This window comes from Canis aureus, chromosome 2 (assembly GCF_053574225.1).
Source record: "Canis aureus isolate CA01 chromosome 2, VMU_Caureus_v.1.0, whole genome shotgun sequence".
NCBI classification, from domain to species: Eukaryota; Metazoa; Chordata; class Mammalia; order Carnivora; family Canidae; genus Canis; species Canis aureus.
Genome location: NC_135612.1, coordinates 29,570,055 through 29,595,343, shown reverse-complemented (window position 1 = coordinate 29,595,343; position 25,289 = coordinate 29,570,055). Strand labels below are relative to the sequence as shown.

The 25,289-nt window shown below is 35.8% G+C and overlaps 1 protein-coding gene across 12 annotated transcripts in view; it reads right to left on the bottom strand.

Moving 5' to 3' along the window:
* The window catches only part of WDR41 (WD repeat domain 41), a 206,119-nt gene that overhangs the window by 46,214 nt on the left and 134,616 nt on the right, over window positions 1-25,289 (bottom strand). For 2 of the 12 annotated variants that reach the window (XM_077867501.1, XM_077867511.1), the window contains exon 1: window positions 10,773-10,793. The exons of the other annotated variants lie outside the window; for them this stretch is intronic. In XM_077867501.1, the coding sequence (XP_077723627.1) occupies window positions 10,773-10,778 (6 nt within the window). In that variant the 5' untranslated portion in view covers window positions 10,779-10,793. Of the gene's footprint in view, window positions 1-10,772; window positions 10,794-25,289 lie in introns of those variants that run through there. 12 annotated transcript variants of the gene reach the window in all.

The window sequence follows — 25,289 nt, the reverse complement described above, 5'->3', positions numbered from 1 at the left end:
ATAGTCTGCAATTTGGACGGACTGAGGACATGCAACTGAGGACAGGCCAAAATAGAGACTGGCTAGCCCCTGGAAAAGGGGGACTCCTCTTAAGTGAAACAAAACCCCGGCACACCAGGATTTGGGTCCTGGTAGGTCTATTTTCAAGTGAGGCAACATGGTTGCTCAGGTAGCCTACATTTTATCCTTCTGATTTTCCACATTCTTTGGGGGGGTATTCCCATTGCCTCATTAATCTGATCTAAGAAACACTATTCTGGTCTCTAAAGCACCGGCCCAGAGGTGAAGACCTCCTCCCTTGGTTCCTTTCAGGACAACTGAGGAAGAACTTTATAAAAGATTATATGAGAGTGATCTCAGAGAATCTAGAGGAGTAGGAAGCACCAGGAATCCCTCTCTCTACTTACATTAACAACTGGCAGAAAGTGTATTGATGGGGTGCGTGGGTGGCTCAGTTGGTTAAGCAGGTGCCTTCGGCTTGGGTCATGATTCCACAGTTCTGGAATTGACTGCCATGTGAGGCTCCCTGCTTCTCCCTTTCCCCTGCTGGTGCTCTCTTGCAAGCTCTCTCTCTCTCAAATAAATCAATAAAATCTTAAAAAAAAAAAAAGAAAGAAACTATTAATTATTTTGGAGCTCTAATTATTTAAAAGCTTGCAGCTTTGGAGGAAATCTTGGCTAGCAGAGAGTCTGGCCACCATTGTTTCAACCCCTATTGACTGCAGCTGCTTCCAGAGAGCATTTGAAGGATGCTTGCCCTTCCTTGCCCTTTTCCTTGTTTTGGGAGCCAGACATTTAAGGATTAGGATATTCAAAAGCAAAGAAATATATAAAGGAATTTAGAAAGCCATGATCACACATGCTCAAGGAAAGACACTGGCTCAAAAAGACCTGAGGAGACCTTGAGCCTTCAACTCAGACTAATCCCCAACATGGAGATACCCTTTAACAATCAAAAAAATAAAAACAGAAAAACAAGTAAACAGAAAATTTTGGGGAAAGAGGAAAATCTGATTCCCAGAGTTAACACATTAAAAGATTCAAATGTCCAGTTTTTAAGGAACAAAAAAAAAATCCCAGGCATACAATGAAAAAGAAATCACATCCCATTCAAAGGAACAAAATTAACTGACAGGCATTGACCCGAAAGAAACCCCAACACTGAGATTACTAGACAAAGACTTTTTTAAGACTGTCTTTTTTAAAGAGGCTCAAAGCACTAAAAGAAGACAGAGACAAAGGGAAAAAATGCATGAACAGAATATCAATACATTATAAAAAGGAAAAAAAATTCTGAGGCTGAAAGTTACAATCAATAACTGAAATGAAATGAAATGAAAAATTCACTGGTGGGGTTCAAAAGCAGATTTGAGAAGACAGAAAAAAGAAGCAGTGAAGATAGTATAACTGAACAGAAGCAAAAAAATATATATATACATATATAAAGACAGGTGAACAGAAACTAAGTGACCTGAGGAATACCATCAAATTGATCAGCATATGAATTGTGGGAATCCTAGAAGGCAAGGAAAGAAAAGACACAATACGTGAAGAAATAATGGCTGAAAATGGCCCAATTTTGATGAAAGGCATCAATCTACAAAACCAAGAAACTTGATGATCTCCAAGTATACGCATATAATGGAAAACTATTCAGCAATAAAAAGGAATGGAATTTTTGCATTTCTATAACATGACATGCTTTGAAAACATTAACTAAATGAAATAATCCAGACATAGAAGGAAAATATTGTTAGAATTCCACTTATATGTAGTACTTGGAACAGGCAAATTCATATATAGAGAAAGTAGAATAGAGGGTACCAGGGACTAGGAGGGAGAGATAAATGAGAGTTACTGTTTAATAGGTAAAGAGTTTATATTGAGGATGATAAAATTTTGGATATAGATAATGGTGATGATTACACAACATTGTGAATGTATGTAATGCCACTGAATTATACACTTACAAATGGCTAAGATGATAAATACTATGTATATTTTACCATAAAAGACAAATAGAATAATGGAACAGAGTTCAGAAAGATTACCATTTATATGGGGAAACCAATTTTTTTACAAAGATATAAAGGCAGTCAGAGGAGAAATAGTAGTCTTCACAGTAAAGAGTGCTTGACATTCATACCCAAATAAGTGAACTTCAATCTGTATCTCACTCCATATACAAAATTCAAGATGGATTATAGACATAAATGTAAAGCCTCAAACTATAAAACTTCAAAATAAAGCAAAGAAAAAAAATCTTTGTGACCTTGCATGAGGCAAAGAGTTCTTAGATATAATCTCAAAAGTACAAATATTTTTTAAAAGCTAGATTGTATTTCATCAAATTAGCATTTCTGCTCCTTAAAAAACACTTGAAAGAGAATGAAAAGATAAGCAACAAACCAGGATAAATATTTGTAAATCATTACCTAATAAAGGGCTTATAGCCAGTATATTCTCAAAACATAGCAGGGGTCTAGTTCTAGGTAAGATGGAATAAACACACAATACCTCTTTCTCCTAAAATAAACACTGTAAAAACCTAGACTGAAAGGATAACACAGCTACTTGAATATCAGGTAGTACAGCTACCCGAGATAAAAGTAGGATGGGGAAGCAAGCTATAACTCATCCACCACCAAGTCTGCATTTCTTTTACCTCCACTCTCTCTCCAGCCTGAATCCAAAGGAGCCTCAAATCTGTGTGAAAACATTGTCATGGGGATCCCTGAGTGGCGTAGCGGTTTGGTGCCTGCCTTTGGCCCGGGGCGCAATCCTGGAGATCTGGGATCGAATCCCACGTCGGGCTCCTGGTGCATGGAGCCTGCTTCTCCCTCTGCCTGTGTCTCTGCCTCTCTCTCTGTGTGTGACTATCATAAATAAATAAACATTTAAAAAAAGAAAATAAAACATTGTCATGGAGACAGAGAAAGATGCAGGAGAATCCCCCTATTTCTGGCTAAAGGAGTCAGAAAACAAACAGACTTAAAGTTCAGAGAAATCTTGTGGGTAATTCATGGAGGTGGGAGAGTTTGACTCATTTTGTCCAATCTTTCATGTCACAGACTCTGAGATCTACCATAGGGATGGTGGCAGCAGCAACAGTGGCTACCAATAGGAGACAAATGGTACAAGACATAGAACAATTGTGGAAGTAGGTGGTTTCTGACCAGAGATCCAAACAGAAATCTCAAAACCTGAAAGTACTATAGAGATAGTGGAAAGGGAAAACAACTCCATAAAGTTTTGTGTGAACTCCGGGCTCACTTCTCTCACCTGAATATGCACTGCTCTTATCCTAATTAGCATAGTAAAGACACTGAGAACTAAGGTAATAATTTCACTTGGGTCCAAGACTAATTACTGGGTAGCACATACGGGACAAATTCAAATAACAGTGGAAAGCTTTAAAACTGAATCAACAGTGGAATTAGAGTCACAGAGGAAGGTTGGAACTTGTGCCTGAATCAAGCCAGGTAAACTAAAAACAAACAAATGACAACAAAAAACCCAACATTTTCTATAGGAGTTAAATAAAACTTTCTTAGTGTCATATTCCAAAGGTCCAGAAATACAATCTCAAATTACTTGACATATGAAGAAATACACAAATCTCAGCTCACATGGGAAAACACAATCAACAGATGCCAATGACAAGATGACACAGATGTTGAAATTATCTGACAAAACCTTTAAAGAGCTACTATACAACTTCAAATGGCAACTGTGAACATTTTCCGCAGAAATAAAACCAACCATCCTAAAATTCATAGGGAACCCAAATAGTCAAAGTGATACTGAGAAGGAAAAACAAAGCTGGAGGCATTACACTTCCTGACTTCAAACTATCTAAGAAAATTAGAGTAATTAAAACTGATTGGCACTAGTATAAAAACAAACACACAGACCAACGTACCAAAATTGAGAGCCCAGAAGTAGACCCTCCCATATAAAGTCAACCAGTATTTGACAAGGGAACCAAAAACAGTTAATGGAGAAAGGAAATCTACTCCATAACTGGTGCTGGGAAAACTGAATAACTACATGCAAAAGAATGAATCTGGACTCCTATCTAATACTATTCACAAAAATTACCTTGAAAGGAATTATAGTCTTAAATGTTAAGACCTGAAATCACAAAATTCCTAAAAGAAAACAGAGAAAAAGCTCCTTGACATTAGTTGTGGTAATGATTTTTTTGGATATGACTCCAAAAATACAAGCAATACTAACAAAAATGAATGAGATTACATCAAACTAAAAAGCTTCTGCATAGCAAAAAAAAAAAAAAAAATCCGCAAAATGAAAAGGCAATTTATGGAATGGGATAAAATATTTGCAAATCATCTGATAAGGGGTTAACATCCAAAATACATAAGGAACTCCTACAACTCAACTACAAAAAAAAACAAAAACAAAAAAAAACCACCTAATTTAAAAATGGGCAGAGGACCTGAATAGATATTTCTCTGAAGAAGACATACAAATGGATAACAGGTACATGAAAAGATTCTCAAAATCACTAATTAGCAGAGAAATGCAAATCAAACCCACAATGAGATGTCATTTCACACCTATTAGAATGGCTATTATCAAAACGTCAAGAAATAACAAGTGTTGGTGAAGATGTAGGAAAAAGAAAACATTGAATACTGTTGGTAGGCATATAAATTGGTGCAGCTACTATGGACACAGTATGGAAGTTCCTCAAAAAATTAAAAAAAAAAAAAAAAACTACCATGTGATCCAGCAATCCCACTTCAGGGTATATAGCCAAAGGAAATGAAATCATTATCCTGAAGAGATATTTGCACCTGTATGTTCATTGTAGCATTATGCACAATAGCCAAGACATGGAAACAACCTAAATGTCTATCCAAATATGATTAAAAAAAGAAATGTAACACACACACACACACACACACACACACACACTGGACTATTAATCAGCCATGAGAAAGCAGGAAATCTTTCCATTTGTGACAACATGTTAGAATCCTGAGGGTATTATGCTACCTGAAATGAGTGAGACAGGGACAAATACCATACGATCTCACTTATATAGGGAATTTTTTAAAGCCGAATTCACAAAAACAGAGTGGAACAGTGGTTGTCAGGGACTTGGGGAAAATAGGGAGGGTTTGGCCAAAGGGTGCAAACTGCCAGTTATAAGATGAGTAAGTTCTGGGGATCTATGTGTAGCATGGTAAACTACAGTTATCAATATTTTGTTATATACTTAAAGCTGCTAAGTCATAGATCTTTTTTTTTTTAAGTCATAGATCTTAAATGTTCTCATCACACACACACACACACACACACACACAGTTATATCAGGTGTTAGGTTGATAACTAACCTTACTGTGGGAGTCATTTTGCAATATATACATGTATCAAATCATCACATTATACACTTTAAAGTATGCTATATCATTATATCTCAATAAAGGTGGGAGGAAAACATCACCAAAGTGTGGAAAGATTAAAAAAAAGTTCATTTGTATTTTGTGAACATAAAACCATGTACATACATGAAGTCAAACTCTACTAAGGGCTTATAATGAAAAACAGAAAGGCACTGTCCCACCCACTCCCAGTCCTAGTGCTGCTTCCACGGCTGTAGCTACTTCTTTTTCAATTTACCTATATGTATTTCTGATAATATGCATATACAGCTATCTCTTGCTTTTATTTTTGCTCGCTTTGCGTCATTTTGAGATCTTTGATTAAATGTAAACCTTCACCATTAACCTTCACAGTAAATATTCCTCACCTCACTACGGTAACCATAGTTTTCACCATTCTCTCAACGTAAGTATAACAAATTTTGGGTAAAATCAATATCCAGTATTAACAATCAGGGCTATAACATTTGACTAAAAATGTTACTACTGAGTCAAGTAGAGTAACAGGATTTCATTCCTATGATGTAACTGGTTGTGGATCTCTGTATACTTATCCTTGGAATTTACTGAACTTCTTGGATATGTAGATTGTTTTCATCAAATTTGGAAGTTTTCAGCCATCATTTCTCTAAATATTTTTTCTGTTCCTTTTTCCTCATCCTTCGATATTCATATTATATGTATGTTAGTATTCTTAATGTGTCCCACATTTCTCTGTGGTTCTGCCAGTTTTCTTCATTTTCTCTTTTTTTGGCTTACATGATCTTTATCAACCTATTCTCAAATTGGCTGACTTTTTTTTCTGATAGTTCAAATCTACTGTTGAGCCTCTCTAGCGAATTTTTCATTTTGGCTATTTTACTTTTCAAGTCCAAAGTTTCCTTTTCATTCTGCTTTATAATTTTTATCTCTTTATTATTATGCCATATTTGATGAGATACTGTCATCACAGAACCTTTTACTTCTTTAATGATGGCTTCCTTAAGCTCTTTGAACATCTTTATAAAGGCTGCTTTGAACTCTTTGTTAAATCCGATGCCTGGCATTCCTCACAGAGAGTTTCTATTGCATGCTTTTTCTTCCTGTGTATGGGTCACATTTCCTATTTCTTTGCATATGCCATGATTTTTTGTTGAAAAATGGACTTTTAGGTAATATATAAACATTGGATACATATGTTTCTCTGGTGCTTGTTTCTGTTGTTTGCTTTGGTGGCTTAGCTAAATCACTAAGTAATAAGACAGTGGCTAATGTAACAGACTAGTGGTTTGTCATGCACCCCCCCCCCCCCCCCGCAACACACACACACAGGGTGAAAACTTCTGTAGCTCATCAGAGGACACAGCCTTGGGTATGGCACAGTCACTATGGAATGACTGGTTTTAGCAGGGCTCTCTGACTGCCTCTCTCCCTGATTTTTCTTTTTAACTGTTCTGTGCCTTTTGATATTACAACCAGCTGTCAGTTCCCACTAATTGTTGGCTGATTGTTTTTGACAGCGCCCCAGGCTTATAAATTACTTCACAGTCTGATCCAGTAAAATTCAGACAGGGGCAGTTCTTGAGGTCATTGTTTAAGGTTGGTTCGATTTCCAGAAAGGCTCTTCTTTACTGTCTCTTTCCCTGTTTTTTTTCTAGTGAATTAAGTGACCAATGATTTACTTTGTTGCTCTCAATATAATTTTCCAATTGATCAAACCTGTTAAGATACCAGTTCCATTTTATTCCTAAAGACCCCCGTCCCTAAAACTTCAAACTTTCTGCTCCCACCTGAGCTGGTTATTTTCCAGGTTTGATTGCACAGCTGTCACCCTGGAGTATCATTTGCCATCTTCCTGGAATTCCCTTTTTTTTTTTCCAGGAGTCCCAGCAATTCCACTCTATGTATATAACCAAAAAAATGAACACATCCCCACAGAAATGTGTACATGGTGTTTACAGCACTTGCTCATAACAGCTAAAAAGGGGCAACAACTCAAATGTCCATCAATTAGATAAATAAAATCTAAACCTGTAAAATAAAATGTTATTCAGCTATTAAGAGGAATTAAATACTGATACCTGCTAGAACATGGATGAACCTTGAAAACATTATGCTAAGTGAAGGAAGCCAGTCACAAAAGACCATCTACTGCATGATCCATTCACATAAAAGTCCAGAATAGGGAAATTTATAGAGACATAAAGTAGATCAGTGGTTGCTTAGAGCTGCGGAAAGTAGGTGAGAGTAATGGTAACTAAAGGATATAAGGTTTTTCTTGAGGTTGATAAAGACATTCCAAAATTGACTATGGTAATATTTGCACTTAGCTATAGATATATTAAAAAGCACTGAAGTGTACTCCTTAAATGGGTGAATTGTATGTGATTTATATTTCAATCAAGCTATTTTAAAAATTTAAGCTAATAAAGATACCTATTGGTGACCTAAAGCTGTCCCTGAATCTTGCTGTTCTACCAACATATGAGAGTATCTCTTGAACAGAACCTCTTGAGAAACTTCCCCTCATATCTCACTGACTAGGATTGGTTCTCCCTCTGCCTTTCTAAACTATCACTAGTATGGAACTAGGATCACCACATTAGTTCATGATTTACCTCATGGGAAATGGGTGAATATCTAAACAAAATTAGAGTTTTGACAAAATAATAAAGAAGTTAATGGCCATTGTATAGGTTAACAATGTTGGCTACACAGTTAGTTACTTGACATTATCAGGTTTCGATCCTTTTCTACTGTCCTCAGTTTTCCTCATAACTACCTTATGAGGTTGGCAGGAGAAAGACCTACATTTTACAGATGATAGAACTGAGTCACAAAGCTGTAAACGTAACTTAATCATGGTTATATGGGTCTGTTGAATGATGAAGCTAGGACTCAAACCCAAGTTTTTCTAACTCAAGATTTTCAATTAGAATTTTAAAAACTATGCCCCTACTAATTAGGATTTGTATTAAACCAAGTGTTACTTTTAATTTTTAGAACCTCCCACTGAAAGATCCTCTAGATTACAACTCTTATTTAAAGTTCTTTTTTACTCTCCCCTTTAACATATACAACCAGGTCATTTTTTTTCTCCAGGTGACCTCTTTTCAACACACTCCATGCATCAATATATCCTATGCTCTCAAACTAGGAATTATTCATCTAAGGATTTTGCATTCCTCCTAAAGAGTCTGTTGTATATACTTCATGGAATTAAAAAGAATGCAGAATTTTAAATTGAGTTCTTGGTCTCGATTTCTAATGGCTTTTCATTCATAATTATAGTATTTGTAATGAGTGCATTGGTGATGACAGAAATCCACCATAACATTTTCCATTGTGCGAATTAGCTTCAGACTCTTATTTAATGACTTATTAATCAACCACAGTCAGTCAATAGTGTAGCACATTAAATCTCTGAACAACACAAGCAACGAATTTTTATTTGCTCTCCATGTAGCCTGTGGAGTAATCTTTAGCAATATGAATCTGTTCAAACATCCATCCTCAGTTCTATCCCATCTGCAGTTCTATTAGTAAAGGTCAGCTTAGGTCATATCACTGTCAGCAGCTAGAAAGTTGCAAGAATACATGAGCTTAATTGCTTTATTGTTACTATGTGTCTGTTTAGAATTCTGGTACATAAAACTTCTGAGATACTAAATCTCCATTTAGGTTACCAAGAAGAATTACTTAGTTTGGTTGGATTCTTACCCATAAGCCACCCTAATTAGTAATACTACAGATGAGCACATTTAAGACACTTCATAAATCAGTACTCGGTAATGTATATTATAATTACTCTACCACTTATTCCACTCCTATCATCCGTAGGGGTTCAAAAAGTTAATCAATCAATGAATACAATATTCCTTTGGGATACATAGCCAGGAACTGTCGATATAGAACAAGAGTATTATATCTTTTTTTTGAAATTCCCCAGATGATTGTAATATGCACTCAAAGTTAAGAATAGCCACGGTCTTATGTGTGGGCCTGTATGTCTGTGTATATGAGTATGCATGCTGGAAGTAGTCACAAAGAGACCAGCAACAATGCAAACTCTTTAGGACATAAAATTGACCTCAACTTTCTTGGGAGTAGAATGTTTTTTAAAATTTTGAAAATAGAAGTCAGTAATTAATATATAAATGCATTATTATATTGAATACTCACATATAACATTCTTACTACGTGCCAGGCCCCCAGGGAATCTTAAGTAGCAGTGGAAAATTTCTGATTAAGGCATAATAAAAAGGGTTATAAATTTCCTACTTGATGGAAGGCTAAAGGCTGACTTTAAATAATTATGATTTTATTACACAGATGCTGACTAAAACATACTTAAGTGATTGGTACATAATAATAATATATGTATATAATAACATATATGTGATAACATATATGGATTTGTTCCACCTCTATATTCTTGGGGTGAATGCATGTCAAGTACCTGCCAAATGTACTTATTTACATAGTTTCTTCTGTTACCACACCATTTAATGAAATTTTATTAAGATTCCTGAGCCTAATTCACTGACTCTAGTATTTTATTATTGCTTGGCACTCTACAGATCTGAGCTCCTGACAGTGATAACTTGAATTCTTCATTGGCATTGCCTTTCTCATGTTGCTAGTGGTCAGCATTCACCGTATAACTAAATTAGCTCTTAAACTTAAAATCTGTAATGCAACCTCTTTCCTTTCGAGATTAGGAAATAACAGCAGAAAAATTCACAGCTGTCTAGATACATTGCCATAGTCACAGATCCTGAAACAGCCTTTTTCTCCAATTAGTGAAGGGTTTCCTTGGGAACTAAATTACTATTCCTCATTCATCCATCTGCCTTCTTCCTCTTTGTAATAAGTGAAGAAATAAATTATTTTGCACGCAGTATTAGAGATAACATAAAGAAATTGTCCAGTTTTTTCCTAATCTAGCTCTTTAAGAGGGGCATTTACTTTTTTCCTTTATAGAAATTTAAACATGTGTTTAAAAAACACTTTCCAAAACTTCTTAGTTATTTCCACATAGCATCTGCCAGAGTTTAAGGATGAATTTTAAATGTTCATGAGCAAAATTTATTCTTCTAGCTTCTTCAATTACAAAAGATCCAATGAATGGTAAAAAAATCTTCTTCCCTGTACTCTGAGAATAGCCTAACACTTACACCCTTTATAGATGCCCACAGATGGCTTTTATCAGTGGCTACTTAATTATTTATTTTCTTTATCTTGCTTTACAAAAACTTTAATTTAGTCTTATATTTTAGCATAATGGAAAAATACCATTTCTTTAAAAAAATTCATAAAATTTTAACACAATTATAGAAAATTAGGGAAACATATGAAGGGGAAGATCACCTATAATCTTACCATCATTTAAATGATTCTGGGAATCCCTGGGTGGCTCAGCGGTTTGGCGCCTGCCTTTGGCCCAGGGCGCGATCCTGGAGTCCCGGTATCGAGTCCCGCGTAGCGCTCCCGGCATGGAGCCTGCTTCTCCCTCTTCCTGTGTCTCTGCCCCCCCTCCATCATAAATAAATAAATAAATCTTTAAAAATAAATAAATTTAAAATAACTAACTAACTAACTAACTAACTAAATAAATAAATAAATAAATGATTCTTACTGGGGTGCCTAGGTGGTTCAGTTAAGTGTCTGCCTTTGGCTCAGGTCATGATCCCAGGGTCATGGTTCCCTGCTTCCTCAAAAGGGAGTCCGCTTCTCCCTCTATCCTTTCCCCTGCTTGTGCTGTCTCTCTCTCTTTCTCATGCTCTCTCAATCAAATAAATAAATAAAATCTTTTTAAAAATTCTTTTTATTTTTTTTAAGCTTTTATTCATTTATTCATGAGAGACAGAGAGAGAGAGAGGCAGAGACACAGGCAGAGGGAGAAGCAGGCTATGCAGGGAGCCCGATGTGGGACTCGATCCTGGGTCTCCATGATCACGCCCTGGGCTGAAGGCGGCGCTAAATCGCTGAGCCACCCGGACCGCCCTAAATAAAATCTTTAAAAATGGGCACCCCAGTGGCTCAGCGGTTTAGCGCCGCCTGCAGCCCAGGGCGTGATCCTGGGGACCCTGGACTGTCTGCATGGAGCCTGCTTCTCCTTCTGCCTGGTCCCTGCTACTCTCTCTCTGCATCTCTATGAATGAATAAATAAATAAAATCTTAAAAAAAAAAAAAAAAAAGAGAGAGGCAGCCCCGGTGGCTTAGCGGTTTAGCACCGCCTTCAGCCCAGGGTGTGATCCTCGAGACCCGGGATCGAGTCCCATGTTGGGCTCCCTGCATGGAGCCTGCTTCTCCCTCTGCCTGTGTCTCTGCCTCTCTCTCTCTGTTTCTCATGAATAAATAAATAAAATTAAAAAAAAAAGAAAAAAGAAAACTATAATTAAAAAATAAATAAATAAAATAAAATCTTTAAAAAAATAAATGATTCTTAAGATGTTAATATTCCCTTTCCAGAGTTTCTGTACATTTGTTTCTGCACATAATCATATTTGTTTCTGCACATAATCATATTGTTTTCTGCGCAAAAATCATAATCATTTTTGTACCTTGTGTTTTCCAGTTACTACAACCTAAGCACTTTTCATATTATTACATAATGTTTCTATCAATTCAAAGGTCATTTTTTTTAAGTAGGTACAAGGGAAGCTAGAGAATGCAGTAGCTTCTATTTTATTTTTTTTTTCAAGTTTTTATTTAATTTCCAGTTAACATATAGCGTCATTTTGGTTCAGGTGTACAATTCAGTGATTCATCGCTTATACACAACACCCAGTGTGCATCACAACTGCACTCCTTAATCCCCACCAGCCATTTAACCTCCTGCCCACCTTCCCTCCATAACTCTCCATTTGTTCTCAAGGATTAAGAGTCTGTTTTCCAGTTTGCCTCTCTTCCCTCCCCCCCCCATGTTCTTCTGTTTCTTAAATTTGACATGAGTGAAATCATATATTTGTCTTTCTATGATTGACTTATGTCACTTAGCATAATACACTTACTCCATCCATGTCACTGCAATAGCACCATTTCATTTTTTGATGGTTAATATTCCATTTTATGTGTATATGTATATAATTATATATATGTATATACATTGTGTGTACATATGTCTGTATGTGTATACACATAAACACAATGTATATATACATATATACACAATATATGTGTATATATACACATATAATATATGCATATATACTCACACACACATATACCACCTTTTCCTTATCTGTTCATCAGTTGATGGACATTTGGGCTCTTTCCACAATTTGGCTATTGTTGATAATGCTGCTACAGACATTGGGGTGCATGTATCCCTTCAATCTGTATTTTTGTATCCTTTGGGTAAATACCTAGTAGTGGAACTGCTGGATTGTAGGGTAGCTCTATTTTTAACTTTTTGAGGAACCTCCATACTGTTTTCCAGGGTGGCTGCACCGGTTTGCATTATCACCTACAGTGTAAGAGAGGGTTCCCCTTTCTCTGCATCTTCACCAACACCTGTTGTTTCCTGTGCTAATTGTAGCCATTTGCCTAGTGTGAGGTGGTATCTCATCGTAGTCTTTGTATTTCCCTGATGCCAAGTGATGTTGAACATCTTTTCATGTGTCTGTTGGCCACCTGGATGTCTTCTTTGGAAAAATATCTATTCATGTCTTCTTCCCATTTTTAACCTGAACTATTTGGGTTTGTTTGTTTGTTTTTTGGTGTTGAATTTTGCAAGTTCTTTATGTATTTTGGATACCAACGCTTTATCAGATATATCATTTGCAAATATCTTCTCCCATTCTGTGGGTTGTCTTTTGATTTTGTCGATTGCTTCCTTCACTGTGCAGAAGCTTTTTATCTTGATGAAACCCCAATCGTTCATTTTTGCTTCTATTTCCCCTGCCTTTGAAGACTTGTCTTGCAAGAATTTGCTGCAGCTGAAGTCAAAGCGGTTGTTGCTTGTGTCCTTCTCTAGGTCTTTCATCCACTTTGAATTTATTTTTGTGTATGGTGTAAGAAAGTGGTCCAGTTTCATTCTTTTGTATGTTGTCCAGTTTTCCCAACACCATTTGTTAAAGAGACTATCTTTTTTTCCATTTGATATTCTTTGTCAAAGATGAGTTGGCCATACAGTTGTGGGTTCACTCCTCTGTTTTCTGATCTGTTCCACTGATCCATGTGTCTGTTTTAGCCCCAATCCCATACTGTCTTGATCACCATAGCTTTGTAATAACTTGAAGTCTGGAATTAGAATGCCTCCAGCTTTACTTTCCTTTTTCAAGATGGCTTTGGCTATTCAGGGTTTTTTTTTTTTTTTTTTTTGTAGTTCAATACAAGTTTTTAGGATTGTTTGTTCTAGCTCTGTGAAAAAAAAAAGCTGGTGGTATTTTTTTATAGGGATTGCATTAAACATATGCATTGCTTTGGGTAGGATGGATATTTTAACAATATTTGTTCTTTCAATACATGAGCATGGAATGTTCTTCCATTTCTTTATGTCACCTTCAATTTCTTTCATAAGTGTTTTATAGTTTTTCAGAGTACATATCTTTTACCTCCTTGGTTAGGTTTGTTCCTAGCTATCTTACGAGTTTTGGTGCAACTGTAAATGGGACCAATTCCTTGATTTCTCTTTCTGCTGCTTCATTATTGGTGTATAGAAATGCAACAGATTTCTGTATATTGATTTTCTATACTGCAACTTCACTGAATTTGTGTATCAGTTCTAGCAATTTTTTGTTGGAGTCCTTCAGGTTTTCTATATAGAATACCACGTCATCTTCGAAGAGTCAAAGTTTGGCTTCTTCCTTGCTGATTTGGATGCCTTTCATTTCTTTTTGTTGTCTTATTGCTGACCACAGCATTTTAATGCCCAGATTAAAACTCTATTGCTGATGACAAAGACAGACATATTGTAGAATTACTACTAGCCTCTGCCACAGTAACGTAATACAATTCAAATAATCTACAAATTTACATATGTCCAATTTTTAAATATGACAAACCTTATCCACTCTAATCAGAGCTTTTAAGAGAACAATAGTTACAAACTGACTAAAAAATTATCAGATTTCATTGCTAATTAATTCTGTTTTAAATGTCCCTGCAACAGCTAGACTCCAGTCCTCTGAACATACACATAAATAGCAAGAGTCAGAATACAAACAAGGACCAAATCCTTCATCCAACAAGTAGCCACTTTTTTCTTTTCCTTTATGACATATTTTTTGTTGGGACAACTAGAAAACTCCAAAAGTACTGACTTATTTATTTATATCTATTTAACATCTACCATACATCAGGTTAATTGGTAATTTACAGGAAGAAAAAGGCATGTGTATAAATTGGCAAAGAGAATAATGAGCTTATCATTAAAAATGGCACTTCTTCTAATGGCGGGGATTTGAAAATGAACCAAGTTCATTTGGAAAGATATAGTTAAAGCCTCAGATCACCATAATCATTTTCAGAATTCTTAAAAGCAAATATTTTGTTGTAAAACAAAACAAATAAAAATACCATAAGGAAATTAACAGCTCTTACATGTTTTTATCTTGTATGTATTATATATACTACCTCCTCACAGCACAAAGGATCTTTTCCCTTAACAATATTTAGCAAACAATAAGCATTCAGTTAAGACTACTTTAATTGATGAATGCAAATGAACTCCCTCAAAAATGGCTATTACACTGCAACCACTTCTCAAATGCTACCTCGCTAAAGTGGCTCTGCTGGTGTGACCAATGCTTCTATGAGTTTTAAGGTTAAGCCCCCACCAATAAAGGGACATATTTCCACTACCAGAGATTGCATGTAAGTATATACCTTTTTGTTAAGTTGTTCTAACTCGGTTTTATGTTGTAATCTTATTGAATCTCATAATTTAACATAAAATTTTAGACATTTTATGTCCTGCCTCTTAAGAGGAAAAAAAGATTGCCTGGCTACAGGAAAGAAATACTTAGTAATGTAGACTGTAGAAGACAGGGTATTTTGAGCCATTATTCCTTCCATGTAATTACTGTAAAATCAGTGAAAAAGGAAAAATAAATGGTAATTATTGTTCTGATGGGCAAATGGAGGTAATTGTGAATTACCCTATCTGATTCTTAGTTCTGTGAAGTGTGATGTCCCTAAAAGCCCCCAGATGGCATTATAGCCTTGTTTTTCCCAAGTCATTTGTTTTCATATAGCACAAATCAGAAACAGGAAATTCCCTTTACTCCATTATAAATATGAATATGAAAAACACTATTTTCTTAATTTGTTTACTTCTTTACATTAAATAAGTTCTCTTAATTCTGAAGTAGCTGTGAAATTAAAATGTGTCTTGATTAAAATAAGAGAAAGCACTTTCCAAATAAGACTGTCTATAAATCAAAATTTCCAGAAAAAGTATGAAAATTTTTTTCAGGGATACCACTTTAAGAATCCATAATGTACATTTAAATACATATTTATATGCACAGTATAAATTTAATCCCAAATGAATAATCTCAGAAAAGAGGATTACTTGCAATTGTCACTAATTTTCTTTGTGACATCTGAAAATTATCAATTTTTATTAAATTCCTCTGATTTCAAAGAATACAACATTTATTGAACTGAAAAACACTTTTAGGTTGTTTTCTAAATGCTAGGAGCTGGTATGGGGGTTATGCTTTTCAGCTAGTTTTAAATAATGGAATTTGTATGTTCATTAAATTCAGGTACGTGGCCAACAGAATTCAGTTGTAAATTACTGTAATGCATACTAAAATGAAAATAATCTGTATTACAATGCCCTGCCCAGTTATTTATATTCAGCAAAGTAAATTTGTTTAAATTCTTGTTCTATGTACTTGCTCACATCAGTTCTTCATACATCAATCTTCTATAAATTATTGTGAAAATAAAAAATGCCAAACTTACCAAACTGTATTTGAGTAGTAAGACACTATAATTGATTCTACTGCATAACATCCTAAGGACTTTATCCCCTTAAAGAATCTGTATTTTTTTTAATTTAAAAAAAATGCTAAGTTTTTATTTTAATTCCATTTAGTTAACACACAGTGTTATATTAGTTTCAGGTGTATAATACAGTGATTCACCAATTCCATACATAACCTAGTGATCAAGTGACAAGTACCCTCTTAACCCCCATTCACCTATTTCACTCAATTCTCCAACCTCCTCCCTCTGGTAATCATCAGTTTGTTCTTTATAATTAAGTGTTCATTTCTTGGTTTCTCTCACTTTTTTCCTAGTTGATCATTGTTTTGTTTCTTAAGTTCCTCATAGGAGTAAAATCATATGGTTCTTCTCTTTCTGACTTATTTTGCCTAGCATTACACTCTCTAGCTCAACTCTGTCATTGCAAATGGCAATATTTCATTCTTTTTTATGACTGAGTATATTCCATTGATACGTGTGCATGTGTGTATGTGTATCTCACATCTTCTTTACCCATTCATCAACCAATGGGACACTTAGGCTGCTTCCATATCTTCAGTATTGTAAATAATGCTGAATAAATATAGGGATACATGTATCCCTTTGAATTAGTGTTTCTGAATTTTTAGGTAAATATCCAGTAGTGTGATTGCTGGATTTTAGGGCAGTTCTATTTTTGATCTTTGGAGAAAACTCTCTACTCTTTTCCATAGTGGCTGCACCAGTCTGCCTTCCCAACAATAGTGCAAGGTTACCTTTTCTCCACATCCTCACCAACACCTATTGTTTACTGTGTTGTTGATTTCAGCCATTCTGACAAGTGTGGTTTTGATGTGCATTTCCCTAATAGTAAGGATGATTAACATCTTTTCATGTGTTTGTTTGCCATCTGAATGTCTTCTTTTGAGAAATGTCAGTTTATGTCTCCTGCCCATTTTTAAACTAGACTATTTGGTTTTTTTAGTGTTGAGTTTGATAAGCTCTTTATATATTTTTGATACTAACCCCTTATCAGATATGTCACTTGCAAAACTCTTCTCCCATTCTTTGGGTTGCCTCTTGGTTTTATTGATTGTTTCCTTTGCTGTGCAGAGGATTTTTACGTTGACGTAGTTCCAATAGTTTATTTTTCCTTTTGTTTACCTTGTATCAGGAGACATACCTCGAAAAAAGTTGCTCTGACCAATGTCAAAGAGGTTATTGCCTGTATGTATTCTAATCTAGGATTTTGATGGCTTCAGGTCTCACATCTAGATCTTTAATCCATTTTGAATTTGTTTTTGTGTATGGTGTAGGAAAACAGTCTAGTTTCTTTCTTTTGCATGTTGCTGCCCAGTTTTCCCAATATCATTTGTTGAGGAGACTATCTTTTTTCCACTGGATATTCTTCCCTGCTTTGTCAAAAACTAATTGACCAACAGTTATGGATTTATTTCTGGGTTTTCTATTCTGTTCTATTGATCTATGTGTCTATTTTTGTCCCAGTACTACACTGTTTAGATTATAACAGTTTTCAAATATTTTTTAATTTAAATCCAATTAACATAGAGTATATTATTAGTTTCAGAGGTAGAGTTCAGTGATTCATCACTCTTATATAGTACCCGTGCTCATTAATCATGTGCTCTCCTTAATATCCATCATCCAGTTACCCCATTCTTCTACTACCTCCCCTCTAGCAACCCTCAGTTTGTTTCCTATGATTAGGAGTCTCTTATAGTTTGCTTCCCTCTCTGATTTCGTTTTACTTCTCCCTCCCTTCCCCTATGATCCTTTTTTGTTTCTTAAATTCCACATAGGAGTGAGATTATATGATAGTTGTCTTTCTCTGATTGACTTATTTCACTTAGCGTAATATCCTCTAGTTCCAACCACATCATTGCAGGTGGCAAGATTTTTTTTTTTTTTTTTTTTTTTTTTGATGGCTGAGGAGTATTCCGTGGTATATATACCACATCTTCTTTATCAGTCGATGGACATCTGGGCTCTTTCCATAGTTTGGCTATTGTGAACACTGCTGCTGTAAACATTGGGGTGGAGGTGCTCCTTCGGGTCACTACAATTGTATCTTTGGGATAAATACCCAGTAGTGCAACTTCTGGGTTGTAGGGTAGCTTTATTTTCAACTTTCTGAGGAACCTCCATACTGTTCTCCAGAGTGGCTACACCAGTTTACAGAAACAGGCTCCCCTTTCTCCACATTGTTGCTGACATCTTTCCTTTTCTGACTTGTTAATTTTAGACATTCTGACTGATGTGAGGTGGTATCTCATTGTGGTTTTGATTTGTATTTCCCTGATGCCAAGTGATGCTGAGCATTTTTTCAAGTGCCTATTGGCCATTTGTATGTCTTCCTTGGAGAAATGTCTGTTATGTCTTCTGCCCATTTCTTGACTGGATTATTTGTTCTTTGGGTATTGAGTTTGATGACTTTTTAATAGATTTTTGATAGTAGCCCTTTATCTGATGTGTCATTTGCAAATCTTCTCCCATTCTGTAGGGTGCCTTTTGGTTTTGTCAACTGTTTCCTTTGCTGTACAAAAGCTTTTTATCTTGATGAAGTTCTAATAGTTCATTTTTACCTTTATTTCCCTTGCCTTTGAAGATGTGTCTAGCAAGAAGTTGCTGTGGCCAAGGTCAAAGAGGTTGTTGCCTATGTTCTCCTCTAGGATTCCAATGGTTTCCTGTCTCATAGTTAGGTCTTTCATTCATTTTGAGTCTATATATGTACGGAGGTAGGAAATGGTTCAGTTTCATTCTTCTGCATGTGGCTGTCCAATTTTCCAAATACCATTTGTTGAAAAGACTGTCTTTTTTCCAATGGATAGTCTTTCCTGCTTTATCAAAGATTAGTTGACCACATAGTTATGGGTCCATTTCTTGATTTTTATTCTGTTCCACTGATCTACATGTCTGTTTTTGTGCTGATACCATACTGTCTTGATGACTACAGCTTTGTAATAGAGCTATAAACCTGGGATTGTGATGCCTCCAGCTTTGATTTTCTTTATCAATATTCCTTTGGCTATTCAGAATCTTTTCTGGTTCCATACAAACTTTAGATTTATTTGTTCCAGCTCTGTGGAAAAAGTTGATGGGGATTGCATCGAGTGTATAGATTGTTCTGGGTAGCATAGACATTTTAACAATATTTGTTTTTCCAATACATGAGCATGGAACATTTTTCCATTTCTTCATGCCTTCCTCAATTTCTTTCAGGAGTGTTCTACAGCTTTCTGCATACAGATCCTTTGCCTCTTTGGTTAGGTTTATTCCTAGGTATCTTATGATTTTGGGTGCAATTATAAATGGGATCGATTCCTTAATTTCTTTCTCCTGTCTCATTGTTAGCATATAGAAATGCAACTGATTTCTGTGCATTGATTTTATGTCCTGCCACGTTGCTGAATTGCTGTATGAGTTCTAGCAATTTTTGGGTGTAGTCCTTTGGGTTTTCCACATAGAGTATCACGTCATCTGCAAAGAGTGAGACTTTGACTTCTTTGCTGATTCAGTTGCCTTTTATTTCTTTTTGTTGTGTGATTGTTGAGGTTAGGACTTCTAGTACTATGCTGAACAACAATGGTGATAGGGCATCCTTGCCATGTAGGAACCTTAGGGGAAAAGCTCTCAGTTTTTTCCTATTGAGAATGATATTTGCTATGGGCTTTTCATAGATGGCTTTTTATGATATTGAGGTATGTTCCCTTTATCCCTACACTCTGAAGAGTTTTAAACAAGAAAGGATGTGTACTTTGTTAAATGCTTTTTCTGCATCTATTGAGATCAGATGGTCCTTGTTCTTTCCTTTATTAATGTAGTATATCATGTTGATTGATTTGTGGATGCTGAATCGCCCTTGCAACCCAGGAATAGATCCCACTTGGTGATGGTGAATAATCCTTTTGATGTACTGTTGGATCCTATTGGCTAGTATCTTGGCGAGAATTTTTGTATTCATGTTCATCAGGGATATTGATCAGTAATTCTCCTTTTTGGTGGGATCTTTGTCTGGTTTTGGGATAAAGGTAATACTGGCCTCATAGGATGAGTTTGGAAGCTTTCCTTCCATTCCTATTTCTTGAAACAGTTTCAGAAGAATAGGTATCGATTCTTCTTTAAATGTTTGGTAAAATGTCCCTGGGAAGCCAGCTCACCCTGGACTGTGTTTATTAGGAGATTTTTGATTACTGCTTCAATTTCCTTGCTGGTTATGGGTCTCTTCAGGTATTCTATTGCTTCCTGCTTCAGTTTATACATCTCTAGGAATGCATCCATTTTTTCCCAGATTGCCTAATTTATTGGCATATGGTTGCTTTTAATATGTTCTTATAATTGTTTGTATTTCTTCAGTGTTTGTTGTGATTTCTCCTCTTTCATTCATGATTTTATTTATTTGAGTCCTTTCTTGTTTCTTTTTGGTTAACTCTGAGCAGGGGTTTACTGAGCTTATTAATTCTTTCAAAGAACCAGCTCCTAGTTTCATTGATCTGTTCTACTGTTCTTTTGGTTTCTATTTCATTGATTTCTGCTCTAATATTTATTAATTCTCTTCTCCTGCTGGGTTTAGGCTTTATTTGCTATTCTTTCTCCAGCTCCTTTCAGTGTAAGGTTAGGTTGTATATTTGAGACCTTTCTTGTTTCTTGAGAAACGCTTATATGACTATATACTTCCCTCTTAGGACCAACCTGGCTGCAACCCAAAAGTTTTGAACATTTGTGTTTTCATTTTCATTTGTGCCCATGAATCTATTTCTTCTGTAATTTCCTAGTTGATCCATTCATTCTTTATTAGGATGCTCATACCTCCATGTATGAGTTCTTTCCAAATTTCCTGTTGTGATTGAGTTCAAGTTTCAAAGCACTACAGTCAAAAATCTGCAAGGAATGATCTCAGTCTTTTAGTACCAGTTGAGAACCTGGTTTGTGACAAAGTATGTGATCTATTCTTGAGAATGTTCCATGTGTACTCAAGAAGAATATGTTTTCTGTTGATTTAGGATGGAATGCTCTGAATATATCTGTGAAATGCATCTGTTCCAGTGTGTCATTCAAAGTTTGTTTCCTTGTTGATCTTCTGCTTAGATGATCTGTCCATTGCAGTGAGTGAGGTGTTAATGTCCTCTACTATTATTGTATTATTATCAATGTGTTTCTCTTTGTTATTTATATGATTGGTTGCTTCATATTAGGGGCATAAATATTTATACTTGTTAGATCTTGATGGGTAGATGCTTTAATTATGATATACTGTCCTTCCTAATCTTGTATTACACTCTTTGGTTTAAAGTCTAATTTGTCTGATATAAGGATTGCTACCCCCAGCTTTCTTTTGATGTCCATTAGCATGATAAATGGTTTTCCATCCTCTAACTTTATTTTTTTATTTAAAAAGATTTTATTCATTTATTCATGAGAGGCAGAGAGAGACACACACACACAGGCAGAGGGAGAAGCAGGCTCCATGGAGGGAGCCCGACATGGGACCCGATCCCGGGTCTCCAGGATCACACCCTGGGCTGAAGGCAGCACTAAATCGCTGAGCTACCTGGGCTGCTCCATCCTCTAATTTTAAATCTGGAGGTGTCTTTGGGTCTAAAATGAGTCTCTTGCAGACAAACTATCAATGAGTATTGTTTTTTTTCCAATCTTTTGGTTGGAGCATTTAGCCCATTTACATTCAGAGTAACTACTGAAAGATATGAATTTAGTGCCATTGTATTACCTGTAAAGTCACTGTATCTGTACATTGTCTCTGTTCCTCTTTGGTCTATGTTACTTTTGGGCTCTCTCTTTGCTTAAAGGATCCCATTTAATATTTCTTGCAGAGCTTGTTTAGTGATCATAAATTCTTTTAGTTTCTGGTGGTTCTGGAAGCTTTTAGCCTCTCCTTTTATTGTGAATGACAGCCTTCCTGGATAAAGTATTCTTGGCTGCATATTTTTCTCATTTAGCACCCTGAATATATATGCCAGTCCTTTAGGGCCTGACAGGTCTCTGTGAATACAGGTATGCTGCCTGTCTAATGTTTCTACCTTTGTAGGTCAAAGATCTTTTGTCCTTAGCTGCTTTCAGGATTTTCTCTTTGTCTCTGAAATTTGCATGCTTCACTATTATATATCGAGGTGTTGACCTATTTTTATTAATTTGGGGAGAGGGTTCTCCTTGCCTCCTAGACTTGAATGCCTATTTCCTTCCCCCAGGTTAGGGAAGTTCTCAGCTATAATGTGCTCCAATATACCTTCTGCTCCACCCTCTCATTCCTCTTCTTTTGGGATCCCCATTATTCTAATATTGTTTTGCTTTATGGTATCACTTATCTCTCAAATTCTCTTTTCGTGATGCAGTAATTTATCTCTTTTTTCTTGACTTCTTTATTCTCCATCATTTTGTCTTCTATATCACTACTTCTCTCTTCTCCCCCATTTATCCTAGCAGTTAGTCTTCACTTTTGATTGCATCTCATTAGTAGCCTTTTGATTTCAACTTTAGATTTTAGCTCTTTTCTTTTTCCAGAAAGGGATTCTCTAATGTCTTCTACGCTTTTTTCAAGTCCAGCTGTTATCTTTATAATCATTATTCTGAACTCTAGTTCCAACATCCTACTTATATCCATACTGATAAGGTCCTTGGCAGTCGGTACTGCTTCTTGTTCTCTTTTTTTGAGGTGAGTTTTTCCATCTTGTCATTATTGCAGAAAGTGGCTGCTTTTCTATTTGTAGAATTGCAGCAATTCTTTTCTTAGGTCTCTGGTTGAGTTCATAGGTGTTCAAAATGATTTAATAGCTATCTAGTTGAACTCCTGGGACCAGACAAAACTAAGGTCTTCTACTCCTCCAGTATCTTGGAAAGTTTGCATGATTACTACAGTTTTGTATAATTTGAAACCTGGAATTGGGATGCATTCTGCTTTGCTTTTTTTTTTTTTTTTCTTCAAGAATACATTGGCTACTCGGGATCTTTTGTAGTTCCATACAAATTTAGAACTATTTGTTCTAGGTCTGTGAAAAATGCTGTTTATTATTTTGATAGAGGCTGCATTAAATGTGTAGATTGCTTTGTATAGGATGGACATTTCAACAATATTTCTTCTTCCAATTCATGAGCATTCTATGTCTTTCCATTTTTTTTAAGATTTTATTTATTTATGCATGAGAGACACACACAGAGAGAGAGGCAGACACAGGCAGAGGGAGAAGCAGGCTCCATGCAGAGAGCCTGACATGGAACTCGATCCCGGGACTCCAGGATCAGGCCCTGGGCTGAAGGCAGCGCTAAACTGCTGAACCACCTGGGCTGCCTTGTCTTTCCATTTCTTTGTGTCATCATCAATTTCTCTCATCAGTGTTTTATAGTTTTCAGAATACAGGTATTTCACTTCTTTAGTTAGGTTCATTCCTAGGTATATTTTTTTTCCCATGTAATCATAAATTTGATTGTTTCCTTAATTTCTTTTTCTGCTGCTTCATTACTAGTATATAGAAATGCAACAGATTTCTGCACACTGATTTTATATCCTGTAGCTTTACTGAATTCATTTATTAGTTCCAGCAGGTTTTTGGTAGAGTTTTTCAGGTTTTCCAATAAAGTATCATTTCACCAGCCAATAGTGATATTTTGACTTCTTCCTTACCAATATGGATGCCTTTTTATTTCTTTTTGTTGTCAAATTGCTGTGGCTAGAACTTCCAGTACTACATTGAATAGAAGTGGTGAAAGTGGACAACCTTGTCTTGTTCCTGAACTTAGGGGGATAGCTCTAAGTTTTTACCCAATGAGGATGATGTCAGCTGTGGATTTTTCATGGCCTTTAAAATGTTAAGATATGTTCTCTCTAAACCTACTTTGTTGAAGGTTTTTTTTTTTATCATGGATAATGTTGTATGTTGTTAAATGCTTTTCCAGGGTCTATTAAAATGATTGTATGATTCTTATCCTTTCTCTTTTTTTTTTTTTTAAGATTTTATTTATTTATTCAGAGAGAGAGAGAGAGAGAGGGAGAGAGGCAGAGACGTAGGCAAAGAGAGCCTGACGTGGGACTCGATCCAGGGTCTCCAGGATCATGCCCTGGGCTGCAGGCGGCGCTAAACCGCTGCACCACGGGGGCTGCCCCTCCTTTCTCTTATTGATGTGATATATCATGTTGATTGATTTGTGAATAAAGATTCACCCTTGTAATCCAGGAATAAACCTCACTTGACCATGGTAAGTGATTTTTTCCTAATGTATTATTGAATTTATCTTGTACTATTTTATTGAGGATTTTGCATTTATGTTCATCAGAGATACTGGCCTGTAGTTCTTAGTATCACAGTACCAGCTCCTGGTTTCATTGATTTGTTCTATTGGTTTTTTTCATTTCTGTATCATTTATTTCTGCTGTCATATTTAGTATTTCCTTCCTTCAGTTGGCTTTAGGTTTTGTTTGTTATTCTCTTTCTTGCTCTTTCAGCTGTAAAGTTAGGTTGTTTATTTGAAATATCTTGCTTCTTGAGATAGGCCTGTACTGCTATAAACTTCCTTCTTTGAACCACTTTCGCTGCATTCCAAAGGTTTTGGACTACTGTGTTTTCATTTTCTTTTGTGTGTGTGTGTGTGTGTGTGTGTGTGTGTGTGTGTGTGTGTGTGTGTTTTCATTTTCATTTGTTTCCATGTACTTTCTGATTTCCTATTCGGTTTCTTGGTTGACTTACTTATTGTTTAGTAGCATATTATTTAACTTTCATATATTTTTGGTCTTTCCAGATTTTTTCTTGTGGTTGACTTCTAGTTCCATAGCATTGAGGCCAGAAAAGATGCATGTATGACTTCAGTCTTCTTGAAGTTATTGAGGCTGGTTTTGTGGGCCAGTAAGTGATCTATTCTGGAGGATGTTCTGTATGCACTTGAAAAGAATCTATTTTTTTTTTTTTTGCTGTTTTAGGATGGAATGTTCTAACATATCTTAAGTCCATC